Here is a 24,795-nt window from a genome sequence, read left to right on the forward strand (position 1 = left end):
ACTGCTGAGCCCAGAGGCAGGGGTTCTGGGCTAACAATGGGGAGCTGGCTGCCTGTGTATTTTTGTTTAAATGGATAATAATCCCATAACATAAAACTCACCATTTTAACCATTTTAAAGTGTATAATTTAGTGGCATTTAGTACATTCACAATGTTGTACAACAATTACCTCTACCTATTTCCAAAACATTTTCATCACCCCAAAGGAAGCCCCACACCTGTGAGCAGCCATTCCCCACTGCCCCCCCCCTTCCCCGGCTCCTGGCAGCCCTGCAGCTGCTTTTTGTCTTCACCGATTCACCTATTCTGGACATCTGTGTACACAGAACCACACCCCACGTGGCCTTTTGTGTCTGACTTTTTTCACTTAACAGAATGTTTTTATGTATTACTATTTCGTTCCTTCATCTGGTAGGATAATATATTGTTGTGTGGAGAGACCGCATTTTGTTGCCCATTCACCAGTTGATGGACAGTTGGATGGTTTCTATCTTTTAGCCATTGTGAATGCTGCTGCTATGCGCATTCACGTGTCTGAGTTTTGTCTGAACACCTGTTTTCACTCCTCTTAGATATGCACCTAGGAGTGGAATTGCTGGGCCGTAGGGTAACTGTATGTGTAACTCTTTGAGGAATGGCCAGACTGTCTTCCACAGCAGTGGACTGTTTCACACTCCCTCCAGCGATGCACAGGGTTCCAATTTCCACTCTGTCCTTGCAGTCCTCCTGTCGAGCCAGTAGGAACACAGTGAGCGGCTACTTCCTGGCCGGCCGGGACATGACGTGGTGGCCGGTGAGCGCACCCCAACTCCTCCCACCCCTCCTTTCCATGGGCCACGTCTGACCTCCAGGCCAGCCAGCATCTGCATCCCTGAGGTCACTGCTTAGGCTGGCTCAAACAGGTGGTGATGGGGCAGGCTGAGGCTGTCAGGGTGTTCCCAAGCTGGGGGTGCAGGAGTGGGGCCCTGGAAACTGTGGGAAAGGTGCAGGTGTTGGAGTCCAAGGTGGTCCGTAGCTGATCCCTTTTCCTCTCTCCCCTCCAGATTGGAGCCTCCCTCTTTGCCAGCAGCGAGGGCTCAGGCCTCTTCATCGGATTGGCAGGTTCAGGCGCGGCGGGAGGCCTGGCTGTGGCAGGCTTTGAGTGGAATGTGAGCGCCTGGAGGCTGGGCCCAAGCTGTGGGGGGGTGTAACCACCCGGAAGGCCCTAGATGGCAGCCCCATTGGAGTCCACCCCTCAAAGGCCAGAGGGACACCTCCCAGCCACTTGGGTCAGCCAGTGTCTGCATGTGTCCTTTGCAGCAGTGCTCTCGGGGAAGTCTGGCCAAAATGCTGGATAGACCAGTGGGCAGGGAGCTGCTGGCCTTGGCCCAGGCTGTCTGTTTACAGAGGTGGAAGTGGGGGGAAGGGGCTGCCCAGGGTGCTCATGGCGAGTCAGGCCTCCTGACCACCAGTCCTGGTTTCACTCTGGGCAGGGCTTGTGGGAGCTAAGCCCACTGTTCTCACCCTGCCTCTGTTCCCCTTAGGCCACATACGTGCTGCTGGCCCTGGCATGGGTGTTTGTGCCTATCTACAGCTCCTCGGAGGTGAGTCTGCTCAGGGTGCCCTCGAGTGAGCCTGGGCTCTGGTCCAGTTTGGTGGTGGTGATGAGCAGGAACCCCTGGCTTCACTCACAAGTTGGTGAACACTCAGAGCTGTGTCTGTTAATAGTCCATTTAACATTCCTATCAACCCATAAAGGCAGGGCCCCTGGGATGTTAGCCCAGGTACCTGTCTAGTTTCCACTGCCCTGGCATGCTGCATCTTGGGGATGATGCTCCATCTAACTGGCATGCAGGCTACACACCTGGGCAGTTCATCTGGACAGCACACCTGAATGGTACATCTGGGTGGCACACCTGAGCCACACACCTATGTGCCACACCTGGGCTGCACACCTGGATGGCACGCCTGGGCAACATTGTCCCTGACTCTGCTCACTCCTTTAGCTACACCTGAGCAGTTGCTAAGTCTAGGCAGGGGTGTCCAACCTTTTGGTGTCTCCGGCCACACTGGAAGAAGAGTTGTCTTGGGTCACACATTAAATACACAGACACTAACGAAAACTAATAAGCAAAAAAAGGTGTTAAGTGAATTTACAATTTTGTGTTGGTCTGCAGTCATAGCCACCCTGGGCCCATGGAGCCCGGGGGTGGACACTGGGATTCCATTTCTTGGATCTCTCAGTCGTCCCCGACTCTGCCCCTCACAGCCACCTTCTCCATCTAGCCTCCCCATAGCTTATCTGGTTTTGTCATAACAGTTTCCCAACATGTCCCTCTGTCCCCAGCTACGACCCCTCGAATCCATTCCTCATATTAGCCTTGAAGAGTCCACGTGAACTTTCCATTCCCCTGCCTAAAACCCTTGGGGGTGGTCAGAATCCTGAACCTGGAGTTCAATGCCCAGTGTGGCCTATGCCTTGCTCTTGGATGGCTCTGGCCCTGAGGGCCTTGAAGGCCCTGAGTGCTGGACATGGCCTCAGGAGAGCACTCAGAGCCGCCCTGCCTCCCCAGATTGTCACCATGCCTGAGTACATTCAGAAGCGCTACGGAGGCCAGCGGATACGCATGTACTTGTCTGTCCTGTCCCTGCTGCTGTCTGTCTTCACCAAGATATCGGTGAGCCGCCCCCCCCCCCCCCCCCCTGCTCTGGCCAGCATAGGCTGGAAGCATCCCACTCTGGGGGCCCCCTCAAACAGACCTGACATCGTCTCATCCATTTCTGCCTTGTTTAACATCTGGGGAAATGGAGGCCCAAATAGGAACACTGACTTGTCTAGGGTCACACAGTGAGTTTGTGACAGCTGGTCTGGGCCCCAATAGGCTCAGCAACCGGCATAGTTGGGGGAAGAATATAGGTTCTGTGACTGCTGATTCACCCCAAGTTCTAGATTCGGGGCGCCAGAGGGGTTGGATCAGGGGTTCGAGGTGGGTGTCCGGGTCTGCCTCCCATCTTCCTGGGCCTGCACCAAGTGAGCCAGCGCTGCCCGCTAGGGGGCGCTGAGAGTCCACGGGGTCTGCGCTGAGGTTCAGAGGCTGTGAAGAGCCTGCTTCCTGCCTCTCCCCTGTGGCTGGGCAGCTCTGCCACATACTAATCTGCAGCAGCGCCCTCCTGGCAGCGGGGGTGCCACTGCAGAGGGTGCTTCAAGGCCTCTTTCCCTGGTGGCCTGGCCCCGGCCCCACTGGAAGGTCAAGAGCTGAAAGCACAGCAGAGGGTCAGTCAGGACTTGCTGATGGCTGGTCTTGTCTGAACCCCTGACTTCACAGATGGAGAAACTGAGGCCCAGGGAAGGTACTTTGGGTTCTCGCTCCCCTAGGGCCAGCTAGCCTACTTCTTCTCCACCTGCTGACAGGGCTCTGGATGGCAGGGCCCCCGGGCTGGAGCTCTGGGTGGGCCTGCTCTGGCGGGGTGAACCTGGACGAGCTTGAGCCTTGTAAGGCAGAGGACTGGCTGGCAGGCCTGCCCTTGAGGCTGTGGCAGAGGGTGAGGAAGGCAGGTTCACAGGGTGATGGGAAGCACTCAGTGAGGCCGGCTTTCTCCTCGCTGTTAGGATCATGTACTGGACCCTCTTCAGGTGGGTGCTGGGATTAGGAATCCCAGGCATGCCATCGGCTTTGTGGAGTGAGTGGAGGCCTTGCTGGCCAGCCAGGAGCTGCGGGCAGGGTTCCCTGGGGACGAGGCCCTGGGCTGAGCCAGGGGTTCCTCTGGTCCCCTCACCGGGCCCTGACTGTGGTCTGACCTGGGCATGGGAGTACTGCCTGGTGGCCCCTCTGCAGACCCCTGGAGCCTTCTTGGGCCTGGGCTGTGCCTTGTGCCTCGTACCAGACAGCCCCAGGGCACCTAGGGCATCTCGTTGTTCTTGTGAGCAGGTTTCTGGGGGTAGTCAGCACGCAAGCACCCCTCTGCCTTCTGTACTAGATGCTTGCAGTGTCATTAGAGGCTCTCTGGGTCTCCCGGAGCGGAGGGACCTGGCTCTACATCACTCTGAGGCCCAGGGTAAAATTTCTCACTCATGCTCTTTCCCCCCTTCCCACCCCGACCACCATCTCCCCGGGAACCAGGGGCTGGCACTGCAGTGGAAGGCAGATGTGTACATGGGAAGGACAAGCATGGACCTCGGAAGAGGTGGCCGAGCCTGCTGGGGTGGCATCTGAGTTGGGCTTTAATGGAAAAAGGAATAGTGATAGGGGAGCGGGGGGCACATGCCAAGGAGAGAGATGGGGCATGTAGGGTGCATTGGGTCAGGAGGCCTGGACGCTATGGGTCAGGAGTCAGGCAATTTGGGGACCAGACAGAAAACTGTGAGGAGGAGCAGGGAGGGAGGTGACAGGGAGTGGTGGGGACTGAGGTGCTCCAGCAGTCACACAGAGCAGACCTGCAAGCCGTTTGGCTCTGGGGCTGCTGGTGTCCAACCCCTGGCCTGGAGGGTGCCATGAGGGATGAGGCCGAGGGCTCCGATGTCAGGGGTCCAGGTGCCCCGGCGGCACCAGGGCTTTAAGGCTTGTACTGACCCAGTCAGGTTTGTGTGAGTGTCTCTGGCGCCTCCCAGAGGACAGGCTGGAAGAGACAGAGGCAAGGGTGGGTCACCGCACTGGGGTCTAGAGGGGTCGAATTGTGGGCCTAGGGGGTTCTTTTGTCCCCAGTTTCAGCCTGATGATATTCTGTGGTAGGGTGTATAGCTCACACTCAGAGCCACCTAAAATGGGGGGCTTGGGTGGGACTCCCAGAATGGACGAGAGTTAAGGGGGAGGAGGGTTAGCCCCAGTGTGTAGATGAGAGCACTGAGACCTAGAGAGAGGGGTCACCTGCTGCAGGTCCCGCTGAGTCAGGTGGAGGTCACAGTTAGAACCCGGGCCTTGGCCTCTAGGGCTGGGGGCCTGATCACTGCCCCGTGGTGCTGAAGCAGCCAAGATACAATGCTTCAAATGACACTTTGTGATAAGGGTGACTCAGTTTACCCACCTGTAAAATGGGAAGCAACCCTTTGATGTCAAGGCCCTGGCTGCCCAGATGAGTAAACAGGGAGCACTAGATGCCAGGCTTGGTTTGGGAGGGGCTGGGGCCACCCTGGCTGCTGGCCCTGGGCTGAAGCCATTTGAAGCACATGTGCTGGCTGGCTGGCCCCTGATGCCCTGACCTCACTGGGCTGAGCCACGGGAATGCCTGGGTCTGTACTTCCAGGGCCCATCCCAGCTGTGGCCTGTGCAGACGGAGACCACAGGGCTGCCTGCTGCCATCCCTCGGGGCCGGCCCTGGTCTGCAGAGAGGACGTGCAGTGTCAGGGTACAGAGACCACATGGGGTGGGAGCAGAGGTCCAGCTCCATTACCAAGTAGCTCTGGGCCAATCCAACCTCCGGAAAGTGGATAAACCTGGCAAGACATCTCAGGCCACTTGGAATGAAGACCAATTATGGCCTACAAGGTCCTTCAAGATGCAGCCCCTGCTTCATTGCCAACCTCACCTCTCCCTCTTTTGTCACATACAACCCTCCCGCCATGGCCTCCTTGCAATTCCTTGAACATGCCTGGCGGGACTTTGCTTCGGGACCTTTGTCCTTGCTGTGGCCTCTGCCTGGAATCTTCTTTCCCTGGATATCCACATGGCTCACTCCTTCACCTCTCCCAAGTCTTTCAAATCTCACCTTCTCAACGAGACTACTCCTGCCTCAGCAGGCCCAGACCCCCTTCCCTGCTCCCTCTTTTGCACACATGTACTATCTTCCAGTGTGCTGAATAGGTTACTTAGAATGTCTGTTGTCTGTCTCCCCCATTTTTTTCTCTTTGTTTATTGATGTAGTTCCAACACCATTTCATGGGGCCGAATGAGATAGTATATCCCAGGGGCCAGCTCATTTTTTTTATAGAGCCAGAAGTAAGTATCTGTGGCTGTGCAGGCCACATGCAAACTACACTTGACCCTTCAACGACATGGGTTTGAGTGGCACAGGCCCACTTATACATGGGTTTTTTCCACTAAATACGCCATTGGCCCTCCATACCCCTGGGGTTTGCATCCGTGAATGGGAGCCTGTGGACGTGGAGGGCCAACTGTCCGCATTGTCCTTACACCATTTTACCTGAGGGACGGGAGTATCGGTGGATGGTGGTGTCTGTGGGGAATCAAAAGTTATACTTGGGTTTTCAGCTGTGCGGGAGTCAGGGCTCCGAACCCCCATGTTGTTCAAGGGTCAGCTGCTTTCAACTTTGCCGCTGGAGTGTGGAAGGCAGTGCCAATGAGCGTGACTGCATTTGGTCTGTGGACGCTAGGGTGCCAACCTCTGGTCTGTGGAAAGGGGCCTATTCACTGAGAGCCTGTGGTGAGCCAGGCCCTGGCTGAGCCTGGGTGATGAACATGTTTCTTGCTCTCAGGGAACTTATGTTCCAGACAGGTGAAATAAGTAAACAGGCTGATAGAGTCACAGTGGATAAAGGAAGCAAACACTGGGCTGACATCTAGAATGAAAGAACAGGAGTGGGGTCCAGGCTCGCTTTGGAGAGTGGTCTGGGATGCAAGTGCAGGGCTCGCAGCAGCCAAAGGAAGCTGGTGAAGCTGAAGCTGTGGAGCCAGGAGCCAGGGAGGGGGTGGCCGGGGGCGCAGGGCATGCAGTGGAAATGCAGGACAATCCAAGTGCAGAAGGGGCCGCTGAGGGGCTTCCAAAGGGATGGGGCCAAGGTGGGGACGGCAAGGCAGGGAGGACTATTTTGTAGCAGTGGCTGGTGGCATCAGGTGAAAGGAAGTGTGGCCAAGGAGAGGTTTCTGGAACCCTGAGGGGATGATTATGGCCTCCATGGAGATGGACAAAGTTTGGGAGCAGGGGACACCAAGGATACTTTAGGGGGGAAGTCACATGGTGAACTTGTGGACCACCTCAGCTTCTCTGCTACCACACAGAAGGAGGGGAAAAAGGGCTCCATGTCAGGAGGCAGCCAGGGCAGGGTGCAGGCTCTGGCAAGGGGCAGCCAGTGCTCCTGGGGAGCATGGGGCTCAGCAGATCCACCCATAAAGCCAACTCAGTGGACCGCTCCCTTCGCACCCCTCACTTAGCTCCCTCCCTTATCCTTGGCTCAAGATTTTTTCTGAGCTCCATGAGTTGGTGCCAAAATAGGGTCTGCTCTCTCTAGGGACCTGGGAGCTCCCGGTCCCCAGGGCCAGCCCGGTGGGGAGGCTGCAGCCCTGGGTCCTGCCTGGTGACCGCAGGTAGGCTTTGGGCAAGTTGTTTGACTCCACAGTGGTGCCTCCTCTGGAGAGGGGGCTCCTCATGACACCCACCTTGTAGGATGCCCAAGCACTAGATGAGATGCTCAGAATAAAGCACGCAGGGCAGCGCGCGGCACATGTGTAGGTGTACCAAGCACCCCAGGGGACTTCCTGGGGTTAGAGTCTGCCGAAGGCATCAGAGATGAGGGGGAACCCCTGTGGGTAGAAGGCACGGTGTGAGCACAGTCTGGGCCTCACGCTGGGGGCAGAAGTAACAGGAAGTGGTAAAGACAGCCGGTGAGGAGTGAGTTTGGGGCCAGATCTCAGGGATAACAGAGGACCTCAGACACCACCTCAGAAACAGCGGGGGGCCACAGCAGGTTTCTGAGTGGGGGAGGACCAGTGGCTCCTGACCTGGCCGGCCTCGAACCCTGAGAGTGGGCCTTCCTTTGAGACTCAGGTTCGCTGCCACTGTCCTTTTGATGTTCTTCCCAGGATTTTGCCACCATGGGCAAGTCCCCCTGGCCTCGCCTCTTTCTGTGCCCAGAGGGAGTTAGATTAGATGCTGCAGCTGCTCCTGGGCCACTAGGCAAGGACCACCTCTCATGGCCCCAGCCCTCCTGACCAGGGGGTCTGCAGAGGCTAGTGGGGACAGAAGGGGCCAAGGGATGCCTGAGTTCTTTCCACACCCACTCCCTGTTTTATAGATGAGAGCTCCTAAGGCTCAGGAGGGCTCACAGCCATTTTGCTGGGACACAGCTGACCAGGGACACAGACCCAGGTCCCTGCAGCTAGCTCTGAGGGCAGCTGGGATCCACAGAGGGATCTTCAGGGGTGGCCAGAGGATGACCAGGTGGAAGAAGAGGCTGCTTTCTAGAGCCTTTCCGTGCCCTCCACCCTTGGCCCTCTCACCTGGCATCTCCCACTCCTATTTGCCGAGGCCTGTCCTTGGTGAAGTCCATTCCCCTCCCTGTGCCTGTGTTTCTCCTCTGGTCTCATGGGTGATGGTGGCAGACATACCACACACACACACACACACACACACACACACACACACACACACACAGCCAGAGCCAGGGGCCTGAGAGCACATTGTCAGTCTCCACCCTGGCTGGTCCCCTCTCTAAAAGGTGAAGGATGAGCCTGGAGGGAGAGGTACAGGAACATGGGCTTTGGGTGAGGCTCTGTTCCTGCCTGGGCTCTGTGTCCCTGAGCTTGGGGGACCAGGGGGCTCCCAAGTCTGGCTCCCAGCAGTGCTGGCAGCACCGAGTTGGACCAGGCACTGGGACAACTCAAAGGGGCTGGCACCCCCTGGCCTTGCAGACTGGCCCGCAGCCTCACCCAGCCTTCTCAGGAAGCTCTTGGCCCCAGTAGCCAGTTCAGTCTGTCTCCCCTCTACTCAGCTGGTATAGAGCGGCAGGTTTGGGAATGGGGAGGCCCTGTGCCCAGTCCCCAGGTCTCACAGGGCAGGCTCCTGTCCTCCCAATCTGGGTGCCTACTGCACATTGGAGGAGGGGCATGGTCTGGGATGCTGGGTCCGGTGCTCATCCTGAGGCTAGGATTCTTGCCCCAAACAGGTGCTGGGACAGTGGGGGCTAGTCTTGCCCCTGGGGACCAGCCTGAACCTAACACATGGTCCTGACTTCAGTTCCAATCCCACCGGGGAGCGCAGTAAGCAAGACTGCCTGCTTCCCTAGCTGGTCTCTTCTTGGAGGGTCCTATCTGCTGGAGGGCAGAGAACAGGAGGTGCACCCAGACTCGGGCCTGCAGACTAAGGCATGTGCACCTGTTTCCTGAGGCCTACTAGTCTTTGCGGGCCTCCCTCGAGAAGCCCTCCTGGACTCCTCCTCATCAAGGCCCCCAGGAACCAGGGGGCCAGGGCTCTGCCTATCACGCACCCCGGGAAGAGGCCAGGCTCAATAGCAGTGCTGCTCGCTGGTGGGCGTCAGCCATTTGGGACTCCATGAACAACAGTGACGCCCCTGCACCCAGCCTGTCCACAGCCAGGACCTCCTCATCCCTTACCCATGGGGTGCTGAGCCACTCAGTGAGAGCGGCAAAGTGGGGGCTCACTCATGCTCTGAGCCCTGTGGTTTGTCACCCCAGATCGACCTGTACGCGGGGGCTCTCTTTGTGCACATGTGCCTGGGCTGGAACTTCTACCTGTCCACCATCCTCATTCTCGCCATCACAGCCCTATACACCATCGCAGGTATGGCACCTGGACAGGGTCGGATGGGGTCTTGGAGAGAGGGGTCCTGACCACTGGGCGGGGCATCCATGAAGCCGGTGGACATAGGCCAGAGTCCGAGAGGCTAGCAAGAGCCAAGGAGTGTGAGCAGGGGGCAGAGGGCCCCTCCTCCTACAGCCTAGGACACGGCCAGGCTACAGTCAGAGATTTGTAGTCTGGCTCTGCGGGACCAGTTTCTGGGTCCCACAGCTCGCCCACCTGCAAAAGGGTAGGGGAGATAGGTGTGAGCAGCTGTCCCTCCTGGAGCTCCGGCTTGCTTCCCTGGTCCCCCTCCCCCAAGACTAGGGCCCCTCCAGCTCCCTGTTTTCTCCCGCAGGAGGCCTGGCTGCTGTGATCTACACAGATGCCCTGCAAACGCTCATCATGGTGATGGGGGCTGTCGTTCTGACTGTGCAAGGTGAGGGCTGCGGGCCATGGCAGCAAGCCTTTGGGGCCTGGGGGTCAGTGCTGGGGGCGGGTTTGGCTGCCAGCCTTCCCTGAGGGGCGGAGGCTGTCGCCCCCGTCCGGCCCACAGGGCCCGGCTGCGTTAGTCACAGCTCACAGAGGACTCAGGGCTGGTACGCAGCTGACTCAGGAGCACAGGGCCAGCCACAAGTGCCCTGCCTCAGGGCATGAGGGTGAGGTTGGACCCAGGCGGATGTGCAGAAACCTAATTGGGAGACCGCAAAACTGCCAGGGTGTCTGCTCCAATTGTTTAGAACCAGGTACAAGATCCCAGCAAGCGCTACTGCAGCCTGCTGGCAGAGCAGGGGCTCAGACGGGCCTATGACACTGGCCTGGGGACAGAGAGGAAGCTCAAACAGTGGTCCTCAGAGGAATCCTCACCCTGGGAGTGTGCATGCAGGGCCAAGGGGCCCCACAAAGGGCGAGCAGGGCCTCCCAGTCTCTTGCAGACTCAGACGCTAGGACCTGGGGCCCAGCCACGCCCGCCCCCGTGTGGTGTCTGCGCCTTTGCTCTGAGTGCTCGCCTGGCCTGGCCTGGGCTCCGACGGCCAGAATGCTGGGGACCGAGTCCAAGGAGCAGGCTTCCTGCTTGAGGAAAGGGGGTGCTGTTGGTATGGCCTGGGCTGAGACAGGGGTTTTCCTGTGTCCGGGGCTTCTGTGTGTCTGCTGCCAGGGGCCCGTGTCTCTAGAACCCAATGCTGGAGAGAGACTGAGGCAGCCAGGCCCAGTCCGGGCAGAGGAGTGACTGCAGACACAGCAAAGGCACAGATGGGCCAGGGCTTGGCCACACAGGGCTGACCCCGAAAACGGAGAGGGGGCGAATATGGTCTGGGCTTGAGGCCCTGCTGGCCGCCCCTGTGACTTTGGTCCCTCCCCTGGCTGGTCCCACTGGACCTGTTTCCTTTCTCAGTGCCACCTCGCTGCCAGCCCTTCTCAGCTCTGCCCAAACCACGTCCTTCAGAAGCCTCTGGGCCAGGACCCTAACACTCTAAACTCCTTGGAAGGCCCTCAAATGCTAAGAAAAAATACTTCTGCTTCCTTGAATCGACAGTGTGAAGCCTGGCACAGAAGCCCACTGCTTAAGGCCAACTGGCATCCAGAAGCCAACCGGACACTGTGCTGCCCACGTGCAAAATGCTCATTTAATAGCACTGTTTTAAATATATATAAAATAGTCACTTAAATTCACCTTTTTGGAAAACCCTGTATGTGGTCACACCCTTCCAGATACCAGGAGAGGTGAAGTGGGAAAAGGCCAGGTGTGACACAGCAGGAAACTCCTTGTGGGAGAGCAGTGGGGACTGGGAGTCAGGGCCACCGGCCACTGACCGTCCCTGTCCTGTCCCTGCCAGCTTTTGACCGGATCGGCGGGTATGAGCAGCTGGCAGCAGCCTATGCCCAGGCTGTCCCGACCAGGACTATCGCCAACACCACCTGCCACCTGCCACGGGCAGACGCCATGCACATGTTCCGCGACCCCTACACTGCGGACCTCCCGTGGACTGGGATGACCTTCGGCCTGACCATCATGGCCACCTGGTACTGGTGCACTGACCAGGTGAGTCACAACATCACCTCCTGCCACCTTCTCGCTTTCCTGGGGGTGCTCTGGAGGGTCCCAGCAGCCCACCTGAAATCTGCGGTATGGCCCTGGGGAATGCCTGCGTGGTGGGTCTGGGCATGGGTGGAGGCCACGGACAGCCTGGCCCCAGGCCCAGGGAGAGGGTGCTAGGGGTCCTTGCGGTCCTGGGGGGCCTGGGCGCTCCGTTTAGAACCAGATGAGGCCCACTGGCTGCCACCCGCCCTGGCCTTCAAGTGCTTCGACTGGGACAGTTTGGAGTACGGGATTCCAAAAGGACTTCGATGCACTGTGGTGGCCCTGCCATCAGTGAGGAGACTTGCGTTGCGGGCCAGCCTTGGGCTCCCAGGGTCTGGCGGCGTGTGGGGCCCAGGGCCACCCTTGGCCTGCCAGTAATGGGAACCCACTTTTCTGGTAGAGCTCTGGACGCCCTCAGCTGTGGGGCAGCAGCGTGTGGGTCCCGGGGTCCTCAACAGCCGCAGGAAGCCGTCTCTATCCCTGGTCCCCACGGCAGGGACTCCGTACTGGTGGTCCTGGGAGAGAGAAAACACACAGAATGACACCCCGCAGAGCAGCGCCATCTCTTCCCGAGGGACGCTTGTCAGGCAGGCTGCGATCAGCACAGCTGGGCTTGTCTCCTGGCCCCGCCACTCACTAGCTGCTGGGCCTGGACAAGTTTGTTGCGTTACTTTGTGCCTCAGTTTCCCCAAGTGTCCTACAGGAATAATCTTGCTTTTGGTGGTGTGATAAGGCAAGTTCCTATTCCTCCTTGACACCCCTGCTCCAGCCTCCTCCAACAGTAAACAGGGTGGGACAGGTGGTTGGAGGTGGTAGCTTGACCTGGGCCTCAAGTTCTGGTGAGTGCAGGGGTCAGGTCTTCTCCTGGAGTCTGACTCTAGTCCTCTCTGCGTTGTGAACGCACCGGGTGACCTTAGATGGCCTCTTGCCCTCTGGGGGTGGAGGTGGACAACAGCCGCCGCTCAATGTGCCCTGGAAGGCCACGGGCAGCTCCAGGAAACACTCAGGTGGGTGAAGGTCTCTCGAAGCAGCAGGGCCTTGGCAGGCACAGGCCCGACAGCTGTGCCTCGGACCCATAGCCTAGAAGGCCCCATCGTGGGAGCGAGGCAGTGGGGTCCGTGAGGACGGCCTCCTCTGTGGGGGCACCCAGAGGGAGGGATGTTTCCCAGGGCCATGGCTGCCCATCCAGCAAGGGGAGCGCTCGGAGGGCCCCCCTCTTGAGCGGCAGGTATGCGTTTGCTGGTAGACTCTCCCTGGGCTGCAGCAGGGGAAGCTCCCAGGGCCACACTGGAGGCTTCAGAAACCCTGGGAGGCTGGGCCTCAGTTTCCTCATTTGTAACATGGGGCCCCCAGATTCCCACATCGGCCTCGCCTCACACATGGACCTCCCAGGACACATGGTTTCCTAGCAGGTATCTGTCCGGCTCCCCTGGGACGGCTATGGGCCAGCCCGGGCGAGTGAAGGGCTGGCTGTGGGGCATGCTGGGGGCCAGCCTGTGCCCTCCTCCCCACCCAGCACAGGCCCAGCATGGCACTGGCACATCTGGGTGGGACAGCATTGAGGAAATTTTCCCATGAAGGCCAAGTGGGGCTGGCCTTGGAAGCAGGGCTGAGTGGGCCTCATTGCCAAAAAGGGGGCCACACAGGGAGGTGGGACACTGCCCGCAGCCTTACTTTCCCATCCTCCTCCTGATGAGTCTAGGTCTGCCAGGGGGTAGCTGGGCCTTGGTCCAGAGCACCCACAAAGCAGGGACTGCATCACTGGGTCCCACCTGTCTAATCTTCCTGGTCCTGCTCTGCTGAGACCCTCACCAGCGGTTGGGGACTCTGCAAGACTAACTCTACTCAGTCACAGGCCAGGATGCCTCTTCAAGAGGCCCAGCCTGGGTAGCACCAGGGGGCAGTTCTGTGTGCTGGGACCATGGGTGCTTCTCCCTGTCTCCTTCAGAACTTTTCACTGTCTCCCAGCTCATCCACAGTACATGGGCTACCCCCTCGTAATCAAAACGAAACAAAGCCAATAAAAGAGGAGGCCTGAGGAACATGGAGCTCAGCTTCTCCACCTGCAGGATGGGGCAGCAAAACCAGCCCGCCCTGCCTCCCAGGCTGGTCCCCAAGGGCCCAGGAGGGAATGATGAAATACAGAGCTTAGGTTTTGAGGAAATGCTTCTCTTCTCCCACGAGGAGTGGCCCTGGGCTCTTGTAATGACAGTGCATCAATGGGGACGGTCCACAGGGAACCGTGTCTGGCCCCCTCCTTGTCCAGACAGGGACACTGAGGCCCGAAGTGAGGCAAGGACTGGTCCCCGAGTCACCGGAAGCTGGTGGAGGAGCAGGGCTGGCAGCAGCTCGTCCTGCACGTCCGTGCCGCCGCTCCCGGCACCCTGTGACTCCGGGGTCACCGAGAGCCCCACCGCAGGGGGAGTGCTGGGAGCTGGCCATCCAACTAGCATGTCTGGAACATAAAGTCACAGGTAATTCCTACTCCTGAGCTGCTGCCAGGGACCGACGCTGCAGACAAGCAAAGGGAAGACGGGGAAGGTCCCAACTGCGCAGCCTCATGGACACACGGAAAAGCAGTGAAATGTCAACTTCACGTGGCTGACCCCAGATGAGTCTCCCCGAGAGCTGTTTAAAAGACATTTTTTAAAAAATAGAATCGTGCCGGGGCTGGTGTGGCTCAGTGGATTGAATGCCGACCTGCGAGCTGAGAGGTCGCTGGTTCGGTTCCCAGGCAGGGTGCCTGGGTTGTGGGCCAGGTCCCCGGTTGAGGGTGAGCTAGACTCAATCACACTGATGCTTCTCTCCCTCTCTTTCTCCCTTCTTTCCTCTCTCTCTAAAAATAAATAAATAAAATCTTAAAAAAAGAAAAGAATCATAATGTCAGAGCTGGGAGGGATCTCAGATGCCATCAGCCCCCATTCTTTAGACCTGGAAACTGGGGCCTAGCCAGGGTCTACCCAAGGCAACTTGAGGGGCTGCCCCCGGGCAGTCCCAGCCCTTCCTCTGCTGACCAGGAGTCTCCCCTCAACCCCAGGCCTGATAGCTCCAGACCCCTGCCAGTGACACCTCCAGACATGTGTGTGAACATGCTAGTCATTCTGGTGAGGCGTAGGATATGGGGGAGTCCCCTGACAGCGCTCAACCCAGGGGCTCCTCCAACTCTGCCAATGGCAGGGTGCCAGGCCAGGCAGCAGCCACACCTTCCCTACTCAACAGCCAGGGAGACTGTGGCCCTGGAAGGAGAGCACCTTGGCCCCAGTCACTCAGCCAATCAGGGTGAGCTCTGCTTCTGAGGGGAACCATCAGGTGTCAGGTTGTCTCATGTGGGTCTGGCGCTGGAGGGACAGCATCTCATGCTACCCCCTGAGGCCCACCAGGGAGAAGTCCTGCCACAGGTACCCCTGACAGGGCCTGGGACTCACGCTCCTCACATGCCCGCAGGTCATTGTGCAGCGGTCGCTGTCTGCCCGGGACCTGAACCACGCCAAAGCGGGCTCCATCTTGGCCAGCTACCTCAAGATGCTGCCCATGGGCCTGATCATCATGCCGGGCATGATCAGCCGTGCACTGTTCCCAGGTAAGGAGGGCGCCGGAGGCTGGGACGGGGCTGCGAGGGTCGGCCGGAAGAGGTAAAGAAAGAGTATGAGCTAGCCTGGGGGAGTGGGGGAAGAGTGGTCCCAGGACCACTCTCCGAGGGGCCGACACACAGGTGGCTTGGCACAGGCCCAGACATGGTCTGCTTGCTGCCGGGTGCTTGGGGGTGTAAGCAAGTACCTTTACCATTGCCATTTTCTCGTCCAAAAACCAGGCACTGACTTCCCAGAACACCACGGGCCTAAAACCTCTGGGGTGTTAACTCTCTGAGTGGCATTTTCACTCAGCTCCCAGTAGCGGGCACAGGCTGCCTTTAGGGGTACTGGGGCCGAGGCCTCCAGCACTGCCACACGTGTGGCTGGGGTGGCTCCTACCCACTCCTCACCCCCGTTCATCAGTGGCCCCATCTGTAACAAGGAAAGGGTCTGAGCCAGGGATGAGGGAGCCCAGCAGAAGGCTGCTCCGGGCGCTCAGGCCCAGGGAAAGGGGCTCCCAGACCCCTGGTGCAAAAGGATCCCAACCCACCTGTGCATCCTTGTCCGTGGAGCACAAGGCCTGCATCTTCCTCAGAGTGCCCGCTTCCTCTCTCTGCTGGCCCTGGGCCCACGGTGAACCACACAGGCGCTCACCAAAGGTCCTGCGGGTCATGTTGGGGGCACTCAGCTGTCGGCGGGGGGGCTGGGCTGGCCCATTAGCTACCTGCTCTGAGTGGCGCCTCCGAAAAGGGGCTTGGTGTCCCCTCAGCTCAAAACACTCATCTGACACGGAAGAGGAAGCCACTGAGGGCCGTCGGGGGCCATGGCCAAGGCCAGAGCTGCCCGAGAGGCTGTCTTGGTCACTGAGGGTCACGTAGTCGTCGTCGTCTTCCTCCTCCTCCTGATCCAGCCCATTGGAAATCACCACCCCCTCGCCATCAGGGTCACCCTGGGTGGCAGACAGTTGCTGCTGGGGCAGGGCCTGGCCTGGGCCTGGTGTCCCAGGCAGCTGGTAGTCTGTCCTGCTCTGGGGTACCTCCCCTCTTGGGCTCTCCGGCGCCCTGCCTCCACCACCACCGCCCTGGGCAAGCACGTCTGCCACAGGCACCGTCCGGGGCTTGGGCACAGGAGGCTGTGCTGTGCGCTCCTCCTCAGGGAGGCCGTTCTTGGCCGGGACCTCGTCCTGGGGTGTGCTGGGCTTTGGAGTGGGGCCGCAGTCCTGGCTCTGTCTCCACATCTGGGCCCCGGCCTGGGACGTGTCTCGGATCTTGATGCGGTTTATCTGGCTGGGCTGAGGGTTCCAGATGTTGGGGTCAATGATATTGATGTAGCCCAGGATGTCACTGCCCGGCTCTGGGTCCGGCTCCACCCATGTAGGCAGGTAATCGAACATGTTGGCTCGCTCCAGGTTGAGCAGCCCCGGGTGGATGGGCAGGACCGGCTCGGGCAGGTCTGCTGGCTGCTCGGCCAGTGCCGCGCCCCGCAGCCCCGGGGGCTTCTTGACCTCCTGCTTCTCAGAGGAGACCTTGGCGATCTCCTCAGCACTCTTAGCCTTGACCAGTGCATACTTGGGGTTGACAAGCTTCTTGGCCACAGTGCCAGAGGGCACCAGAGGGGCCACAGTGGGCAGCAACATGGGCTCGGGCTCAGGCTCCTTCTCCATGGGGATGCCCTTGAGGCTGACACCGTGCGACATGAGGTACAGCTCCTGGAACTGCCGGTCGAATGTCTCCACCACCTGGCCAGACAGCACGGAGATCACGTTCCGGTCTGTCCTCGCGGCCGACCACGTGAAGCTGCAACACAGGGCAAGGGGGGCCGCCTGGTCAGGCACATGGGGCCCGCTTGCTGCCTCGGGCCCTGGGTCCCCCCGCGGTGGGCATCCGAGAGAGCCGCACCCCGCAAGCTGCTGTCTCCTGGACTGTGGCTAAGAGGCCCTGGATGGGACTGATCAGTGAGGGGAACTGAGGACAGGGAACAAGCCTCAGGGCCAGACCTGAGTCTGGGTCCTCAGGCAAGTCATGGACACTAGGGTTACTCTATCACCTGTGCAAAATAGCCAGTGCCACGTTCCTCTGGGGTCATAGGATGCCCAGAGCAGCCTGGACACCTGGTGTCTTTGTCCCTACCACCTTTCTGAGGGGCAGTTCCCCCACCCCCCCAAATCCCTCACCCTCCCTCCTGCATGGCGGGGCTCCCGAAGCTGGGCCACAGTCATCCTGGTTCTGGGCCTGGCCCTGGGAATGGCTGTCAGAGCCACCGCTCCATGGACCTGGGGAGACACAGCCAGGCCCGGTCCACACCCTACTCCAGTTGGAGTGAGTCTCTTGAACAAAAGCCCTCCTCTGCCTGCTTCTGGAGATGGGTGGCTGGCGTGTGGGTGTGCCCCAGCCCAGCTCACACCTCAGCAGTTTGGGGACCAGTGAACCAGAATAACCAGGGTGTCATGAGGCAGGATTAAGGGCAGAAACCAGCCGGGATCCAGAGCCACCTCTCCCTCAGCCCCCTGAAGGCCAGGGAGTCACCTGTAGGAGCCACAGACGGCTCGGTCTCCATCCACGAACATGAACTTCTGGGCCAGGGTACCCTTGAACTTGGTGGCTGACCGTGTGAAGAACTCCGTTCCCCCGCTGCTCCGTACCCGGAGATTCTACGTTGGGGGACAGAGACAAAATTACATAGCTACAGCACTGACCACATGGTGGGAGGCCCAGCAGTCTCTGCTTGGGGCCTCAGGGGCTTTGGGGGAACCTGGGTGCTGAGGCCTGGAGTGAAGGGGTGATATGTGTGGGGACTGTGGGGCCAGGCCCAGGTGGGACGGCAGGGATGGGAAGCTGGAAAGGAGGGTGGGGGCTGGTGTTGAAGGGTCTGGGCCTGGCCTGTGGGTGCCCGTAGGGTGGCAGGCAGGACAAGACCTGTGCAGGCAGGCCAGCCTGGGGAAACGCTGCTCCAGGTGGTGGGCTATTGCAGGGCCTTGAGCAGGAGGGGAGGTCCTGGTGGGGGTGGGGGCTGTGCGGAGGGGAGACGGGGGCCTGTACTACGGATCTGGGCTGGTGCTCTAGTAGGGCACTGGCCTTCCTAGGATGAGTGCCTGGCAGGCCTCTCCCTGGCTCTGCTTCCTGCAGCTGTCTCTTCGTCGTCGCTGCTGACCTCTGCTCATGGAGGGCAGGGCTCCCAGCAATCTCTGCTATTTCTCTGGGGGCCAGCCCACCACCTGGCACCCAGGAGCACTTTGGGACATGGTCTGATCCCGCTCCTCACTGGGCCTGCACTGTCTGTCCTGAGAGCCAGCCAGAGCTGCTGGGAGGCAGTGGAAAGGGGTTCTGAGACCCAGAGAGAGGAGAGGGGGTTCTCCTAGGAGTCATGAGCAGCGCCTCAAGTCCGAGACCAGGCCATGCCTGCCGTCCTCTGAACTCTGGCTGTGAAGAGCCCTCTCGCCCTGGTTTGAGGTCTAGGGATATCTCTGGGCTAGTCACTGCAGGGCGGCAGGGCTGGCTCCCCTTCCCTCCCCATAGAAGGAGGCTCTAGCTCTGAGGCAGGGGCAGGATAAGCCTGGCTGAGACCCCCAAGTTGAAGGGATGGCTGGGGGCACCCCAGCCCTCAGGCCTAGAAGGAGACTAGGCTCCTGGTGTAAGCAATGCCCGGCAGGGTGTCAGAAACATGGGCTCCTGGTGCCCCCAAATCACTTGGGGGTGCTGGCTGGGAACTTCACTGCTAACACAAACCCTAGGAAATCTAACACCTGCCCAGGGCAGGAACTCCCTCCGTAAGGGCAATCCGACAGGGCTGCATGAATGCCCCTGGGATGGTGGTCCCATGCTCTGCCGAGGCCCCCCATGCCAGCTTTGGGCACTGGGCTCTTATGACTTCTGCCATGCCCCTCACCCACTCACTGGCTTCAGCCTACTGACCGCCCACATGCTCTGTCACTCCCCAACCCCTGCCAAGGCCCCTAGATGCAGGCAGACATGACTGTCGCCAGAACATGCCAAGCCGGCGGGGAGGAGGGATGACGGCAGCTGTGAGGGCTGGGAGAGGCTGGCACGCAAAGACAGGGAAGGGGGTCAGGCTCAGGGTTAGCATCCAGACACAGGAACATGAAGGACGCTGACCAGAGCAGCAGCCTGTTTTAAGACACATTCAGACTTTAGGGGAGGAGGGTGGGCAACAGAGCATGCAGAGCAGGCTCAGCTGGACGCTCTCATAGACCCTACACCTGCTCAAGGGCCTGACTCGGCCTTGGGGGCAACGGGGCCCATGGGAGAGTTCAGAGCAGGGAGTCGCAAAGTTGGTGCCACACCTCAAGAAGAGAATAGCATCCAGCAGAGAACTCTCGAAATGAATGGGGGGGCAGGGGCCTAGGACAGGGAGGGGCTGCCGTGGGCAAGGGAGGTGGGCCTGAGTCAGGGCGGGGGCCACAGTGGGGAGGGGATGGGTCTGAGAGAGCCAGAGTTTGCCCTCCACAACTGCCCATAGCCTGCAGGTGCTCCTGCTGACCGTCCCTTCTGGCAGGCCCCAGACCCCTCCACTCGGAGGCTGAGGGGCAGATATGAATGCCTGCCTGGCTGTGGGGCACACAGCTATCCTGTTGTTGGGCCTGGCCCAGAAGGCACACAAGTCTCCGCTCCCAGGGCCAGCTCCCTCTGCCTGCCAGGCTGCCTGTCTGCACATAGCCAGCTCACAGCCAGCTCAGCAGGAAGCTGGACAAAGCCCAGGACAATTAGTGCTCGTGACTTTGTACCTAACACAGAGCATGCTCCTGACCAGAAACTGGAGCAAAGAGCCTGGAGGCTTTACAAGGCCTTCCTGGTCGACCACAGCCGGCTCCACGGCTTCTGGGCTTCTGTGGGCTCTTGGCTCTGTGCTCTGTGGGCTGGGCCACAGGTCCCTCCTTGGCCTCACCCCTCCCACCAGCATCTGTCCCCACCCACCCTTCATCTTGTCCTGCTGGAGGGCTCAGAGGTCATCTACATCTGAGAGAGACTCGACTCTGCTTGAGAGGCACCAAGCAGAGGCACACATTTGCTGTGTGACTCTGAGCAAGTCTCTGGCCCTCTCTGGGCCTTAGTTTTCTGGTCTGCATGCTGGGGATCGGCCTCAATCTGAGGCCACTAGCCCTGGGGCTCAGCAGCAGGTGGGGCCTGCTGCCACGCCCACTCCTAAGCTTGTTTTCCTGGGTGTGCCCCGCCCCACGGGGCCTGGCCCAGATGAGGTAATGTCTCAGGAGTCAGGGCTTGGGTGAGCAGCAGAGGCTTCCACAAAGCTGCATTGTCTCTGAGCCCAAGACACCCCTGGCAGGATACAGTGGGAGGGGCAGGACGCCCAGGAGCACAGCCACTGGGCTGGCCCAAGTGGGACACCCTGCGTAAGTCCTTGGGCTCTGCGGGACCTCAGTGTCCTCACACCTGAAAGGAGGGGCAGTGATGGGTCCCAGAGAGGATGTCAGGCCAGGATGGCTGGGCAGCACATCACCTGTTCCGAGGGCAGGGCGGCTGCCACCCGAGCATGTGGGGGTCAGGGTGGGGTGGGCACTAGGGATGGGGCAAAACTGACCCACGCTCCCCACCAGGCCTCCTGTGCTCATACAGAGATGTGACTTGACTGGACCCTAAGTCCACTGGAGCCCAGGCCTCTACTGGTGGCAGGCAGGCAGAGGGGACAAGCCCAGGCCCCCTGGCACAGAGCTGGCCTGGGGCATTCTTGAGCCCTGGTCAAACAGGGCTCCAGTCTTGATGCCAACCAAACACCAATCTGGCCTCTCCATACCTCAGTTCTCTCATCTCTGAAATGGACCTCACCCCCTTCTACTAGAGGGCTGCTGTGAGGATGAATGAAACCACAGTGAGCAGGGCTGGGTGCTCCCCAAATACAAGGTGACAAAGTGGGCTGTGACTGAGTATGGTGGGGTGCGATCCCTCCGCTGCTGAGGGGATGGGGTGGGGACCAACACGAAGGGCCAGAAAACATCTGGACAGTCCAGGCCGGGGGGGGCCAGGACTCTGAGCTGCCTGTGGTGGCCAGGTGGGCTCAGAGAGCAGGGGGTCTTGCCCATAGTCTCCCAGTAACGGGGTCCAGTCCCCCAGGCCCGAGGACAGCGTCCAGCTGTGCTGTGGTGGCTCCTTGTCCCCATCCACCTCAGGGGCCTGCTGGCATCCCCTGGGCCTGAGGAGGGGTAGGGAGGCCCAAAGATGCATCCTGACCGGGCCTGGCCAGTAACGGCAAGATCGAGCCAGGCGTGTGGAGTGCAGGAGACAGAGGGCCCATGTTCCCATGTGCTGGGTGCCTGGCCAGCTTCTGCTCTGTCCTACAGAGCCTGGTCTCCTCCGTAATGGGGGAGGGGGCCAATGCTCACCCTGGCCTTCACCTGGCCGTCTCAAAGCTGGGATGGGGAGCACCTTTGTGAACCATCTCTGGGGAGGCAGGGCTGAGCAGGCTGCATCAGCCCAGCTCCAAAACCTTGTTGGGAGGATGCCCAGCTCTCTCCCAGGCTGGGTTGCTCGGCCTCAGCACTGCTGATGTTCTGGGCGAGGCTCTGCTCTGCTGCAGGGCTGCCCCGTGCATCGTGGGGTATTTAGCAACATCCCTGGCCTCTGCCCACCAGATGCCAACTGTGCCATCCCAGTTGTGACCCTTAAAAGTGTCTCCGGATACTGCCTACTGTCCTGAGCCAGTAAATCCTTCTGTTTGAGAAGTACTTCCCCACCCTGAGTCCATGACAAATGCAGGCCAGGATCCGGGACTCAGGGAGTGGTGGGAGGAAGCCCTGAGCACCAGTGGGAAGCCATCTGTCCAGCGTGGGACCTGGGATGCAGGCTGAGTCCTGGCACCCCTACCGAGCACCTTCCAACAGCCACCCTGGCTGGGCTAACTCATCAGAAATGGGCCCAGCCTTTGCCCAAGTGGCTGCTGGTTTTTCCAGTTTGGCGGCAGAGCCAACAAGCTCTTTTAATCCATCGGCACGGCACAGCTCCTGTACTGTCCTGAGCTGGGGGCCTTGTAGCTCAGCCTGGTTCCCACTGACTCTAGGGTGCCTCTTGGCACCCAGCCTCACCCCCAAATGTGGTCTGGCCACAAGGCCTGCCCTGGAGAGGTGAGGGGGCTGAGCCTTCTTCTAAAGGGCTATTCCTGTTGCTAACATGGACCATCATTCCCACCCTCCGTGCCTGAGGGGCTGTCAGAGGCCAGGTGCTTGGAGAAGGCTATGAACCTTACTCCTGGGAACCTCAGCCTGGGAAGGTGCTAGTGCATGTCCTCCTGCCTTACCTGAAAGCCAGGAGGGCATCTTTTTCCAGAATGTACTGGTATGAGCTCAGAGCTCCAGAGGCAGGAGGCAGGAGGCCGAGAGGCACTGCTTGCAGCGGGCGCACAGGGGTGGTCCCCAGCCAACTACGGCTCAAAAGGAGCAGGGGAGCCCCTTGGCACTCACCAGACCAGAGCTGGGGTCTCATGGGAGGAGCTGTGCCTGTCCCCAAGCAAAAACAGGGTGAGAAGGGAGCTCATCACTGAGTGTCCTCCCCCGACATGGCCCTTACACTTCACTCAGAGCAGCCCTGCCCGTTTTCAGACAAGGAGACTGAGGCCTGGAGAGATTCAATGGCTCTATCTGAGGTTACAGTGCAGGAGGCAGAGCTGGGGCTCAGGCCTGGTTCCTAGTGTTGCCCCTAGACTGGCACCTGACACTGCTGTGGTCATAAGTACGACCCCACATGTGCACCCCGTACCCCGGGCCAGCAGGAGGTGAGGGCAGAGCCAGCCGAGGGCGGCAGGTGGCCAAGTGTGAGCCAGGCTTCCCCGGGAAGGAAGTGCTCCCCAGACAGGTCCAGGCCCAGCCGGCCCGCGGGCAGGGAGGGGGACCGTGTGGGCAGGCTCTAGACAAGGTGACACTTGGCCAGGGCTGGGCCCGCAGGAGCCTCTGTCAAGGGGGCGGGCTCCGAGGGCAGAACGAGGAGGCCAGGGCTACATGCCCTGTGCAGTGGAGGTGCGGCTCCTGGGAGTGCCCCCTGCGGAGCCTGCCACGTCCCCTAGTGCAGGGAGCTGGCTAGTGGGGCAGCCAGACCAGGAAGCCCCAGTGCTCGAGGTTCTCCTGTGCCCTCAGCTGCTACTCCACTTTCCAGCAGGAGGGTGGGGAAGGAGGCCTCCCATCAACACCCCATCCCCCACCCAGGGCCCAAGGTTTATAACTTCTGTTGTTACCAGAAGCCGCGTAGCTCCCCTTAGCTCACAGGGCACTTTTATAGCCATTGTCTCCTCTAATTTCATCCTCAAACAACTCTGGGAGGTGTCATTACAGCCGTGAGGTGCCGGAGGCTTGGAAAGGTGGGGCCGCATGCCAGCCCCATGGTGGCCCTACTGGCAGGCGCTGCCCCAGTCAGGGACGTGGGGCACCAAGGGTCTGTGTGCCCCCACACCGCACCCTGCATGCTGATCTCTTGCTACTGGCTTTTAGGTTCAGCCTGACTTTTAGGAACACAAGGACAAGGAGGCAGGTCACAGCTTCCCACAGGCCTCGATTTCCCCATCTGTCCTGTGGCAGCTTAGACCAGGCAGCCCCAAGGCCCCTCTGGTCCCGGCATTCTAGGCTCCCACAGAGCAACGGGGCTACACCACATCTTACGGCCCCCAAATGCACTGGGGAGTGAAGGACAGGGCAGGTGGGTGGGTGGTGCAGGGCCAGCCTTTCAGGGAGGGAGCCACACAGCCTCTGGGCCAGGTCCTCAGCACAGCCCCACCTGCCCGCCACTTCTGGGAGCTCCAAGCACTCTGAATACTCCAAACACTTCAAGGAGACTTGAGTTTGGGATTTCCCTACTGAGAAAAGGCTTGGGGCACTGGACAGGGCATGAGGTCTCCAGCTGTGGGCTCAGGTTCCTGCTCAGCACAGGGAGCACACTGCTGCCTCATCTTCCATACACTGGGAATGCAAGGGGGCTGAGGGAAGGGACGTGTGTAGAGTAAAGTGGCCCTGGGCATGTGGCAGGGCGCAGTGGGGGTGGGCCTTCAGGTCTCCTCCAGACCTCGGTGAGGGGCTGGATAGAGAGCCCTGAAGTTCTCTGATCTGCTGCCCACAGGGCCGGGGCCAACACAACCACCTTTCAGAAGACGCCTTTCCCACCTTCTCACCTATCCTGAGCCGTTTGCCCTGGGACTCAGTCCTCAGTGCTAATTACACGGCGGGCAGTGCGGCTAGGGAGCATGGGGCTTGGGTCAACCCACCAAAGAGACCACGTAAAAATGTCACAATAGCTAGAGGCTTGCCATTCGGAGAGCTCATGCCCACTTGAAAAGGCTTGGTGGGATGGGGGGTACACTTGACGAATGCTGGCAAATTACAGGCACAGGTGCCCAGCCCTTGTTAACCACCTGGCCTCTCCCCTTCTCCCCGGGTTCAGATCCCAGGTGTAAAGCCCAAGTAATTCTGACCTGTTGGAGGCTGCTCTCAGCTAGGGTGCTCTGGGGCTGGCCCCCACGCCGCTTCTCGGGCTTCCTAGCTGTGAGTGACCCCTGGGCGAGAGTGTCTCCCATTCCCTCATTGTGAAATGGGGACAACTAGAGAGCCATGCAGAGTAAATGCATTACCCGGTAAAGTGCCAGGACAGGCACGGCCCATGTCCAACGTTGTGAAAGTATTGGCTGTTACTATGCAGACTGATCTGTATTCTCCGGGGAATGTGCTGCACACAGTAGGTGCCAAG

General features: G+C 59.8%; 2 protein-coding genes across 4 annotated transcripts in view; one reads left to right on the forward strand and one right to left on the reverse strand.

Annotated features, from left to right (window-relative positions):
* Positions 1-24,795, forward strand: part of SLC5A10 (solute carrier family 5 member 10) — a 69,869-nt gene that overhangs the window by 6,148 nt on the left and 38,926 nt on the right. For 2 of the 3 annotated variants that reach the window (XM_045198847.2, XM_045198848.2), the window contains exons 2-9: positions 723-794; positions 1,045-1,149; positions 1,525-1,584; positions 2,554-2,658; positions 9,346-9,451; positions 9,807-9,887; positions 11,287-11,492; positions 14,976-15,111. In XM_045198847.2, coding sequence (XP_045054782.1) covers positions 723-794; positions 1,045-1,149; positions 1,525-1,584; positions 2,554-2,658; positions 9,346-9,451; positions 9,807-9,887; positions 11,287-11,492; positions 14,976-15,111 — 871 coding nt within the window. The remainder of the gene's footprint in view (positions 1-722; positions 795-1,044; positions 1,150-1,524; positions 1,585-2,553; positions 2,659-9,345; positions 9,452-9,806; positions 9,888-11,286; positions 11,493-14,975; positions 15,112-24,795) is intronic. The other variant, XM_053910371.1, reaches the window with a different exon arrangement.
* FAM83G (family with sequence similarity 83 member G) overlaps positions 11,441-24,795 on the reverse strand; it is a 28,376-nt gene continuing 15,021 nt past the window's right edge. Inside the window, exons 4-6 of the mRNA XM_024564645.4 lie at positions 17,629-17,753; positions 15,654-16,899; positions 11,441-12,046 (exon numbers count right to left, since the gene is read on the reverse strand). Coding sequence (XP_024420413.1) covers positions 11,663-12,046; positions 15,654-16,899; positions 17,629-17,753 — 1,755 coding nt within the window. The 3' untranslated portion in view covers positions 11,441-11,662. The remainder of the gene's footprint in view (positions 12,047-15,653; positions 16,900-17,628; positions 17,754-24,795) is intronic.

This window comes from Desmodus rotundus, chromosome 9, assembly GCF_022682495.2.
Source record: "Desmodus rotundus isolate HL8 chromosome 9, HLdesRot8A.1, whole genome shotgun sequence".
Lineage (NCBI taxonomy): Eukaryota > Metazoa > Chordata > Mammalia > Chiroptera > Phyllostomidae > Desmodus > Desmodus rotundus.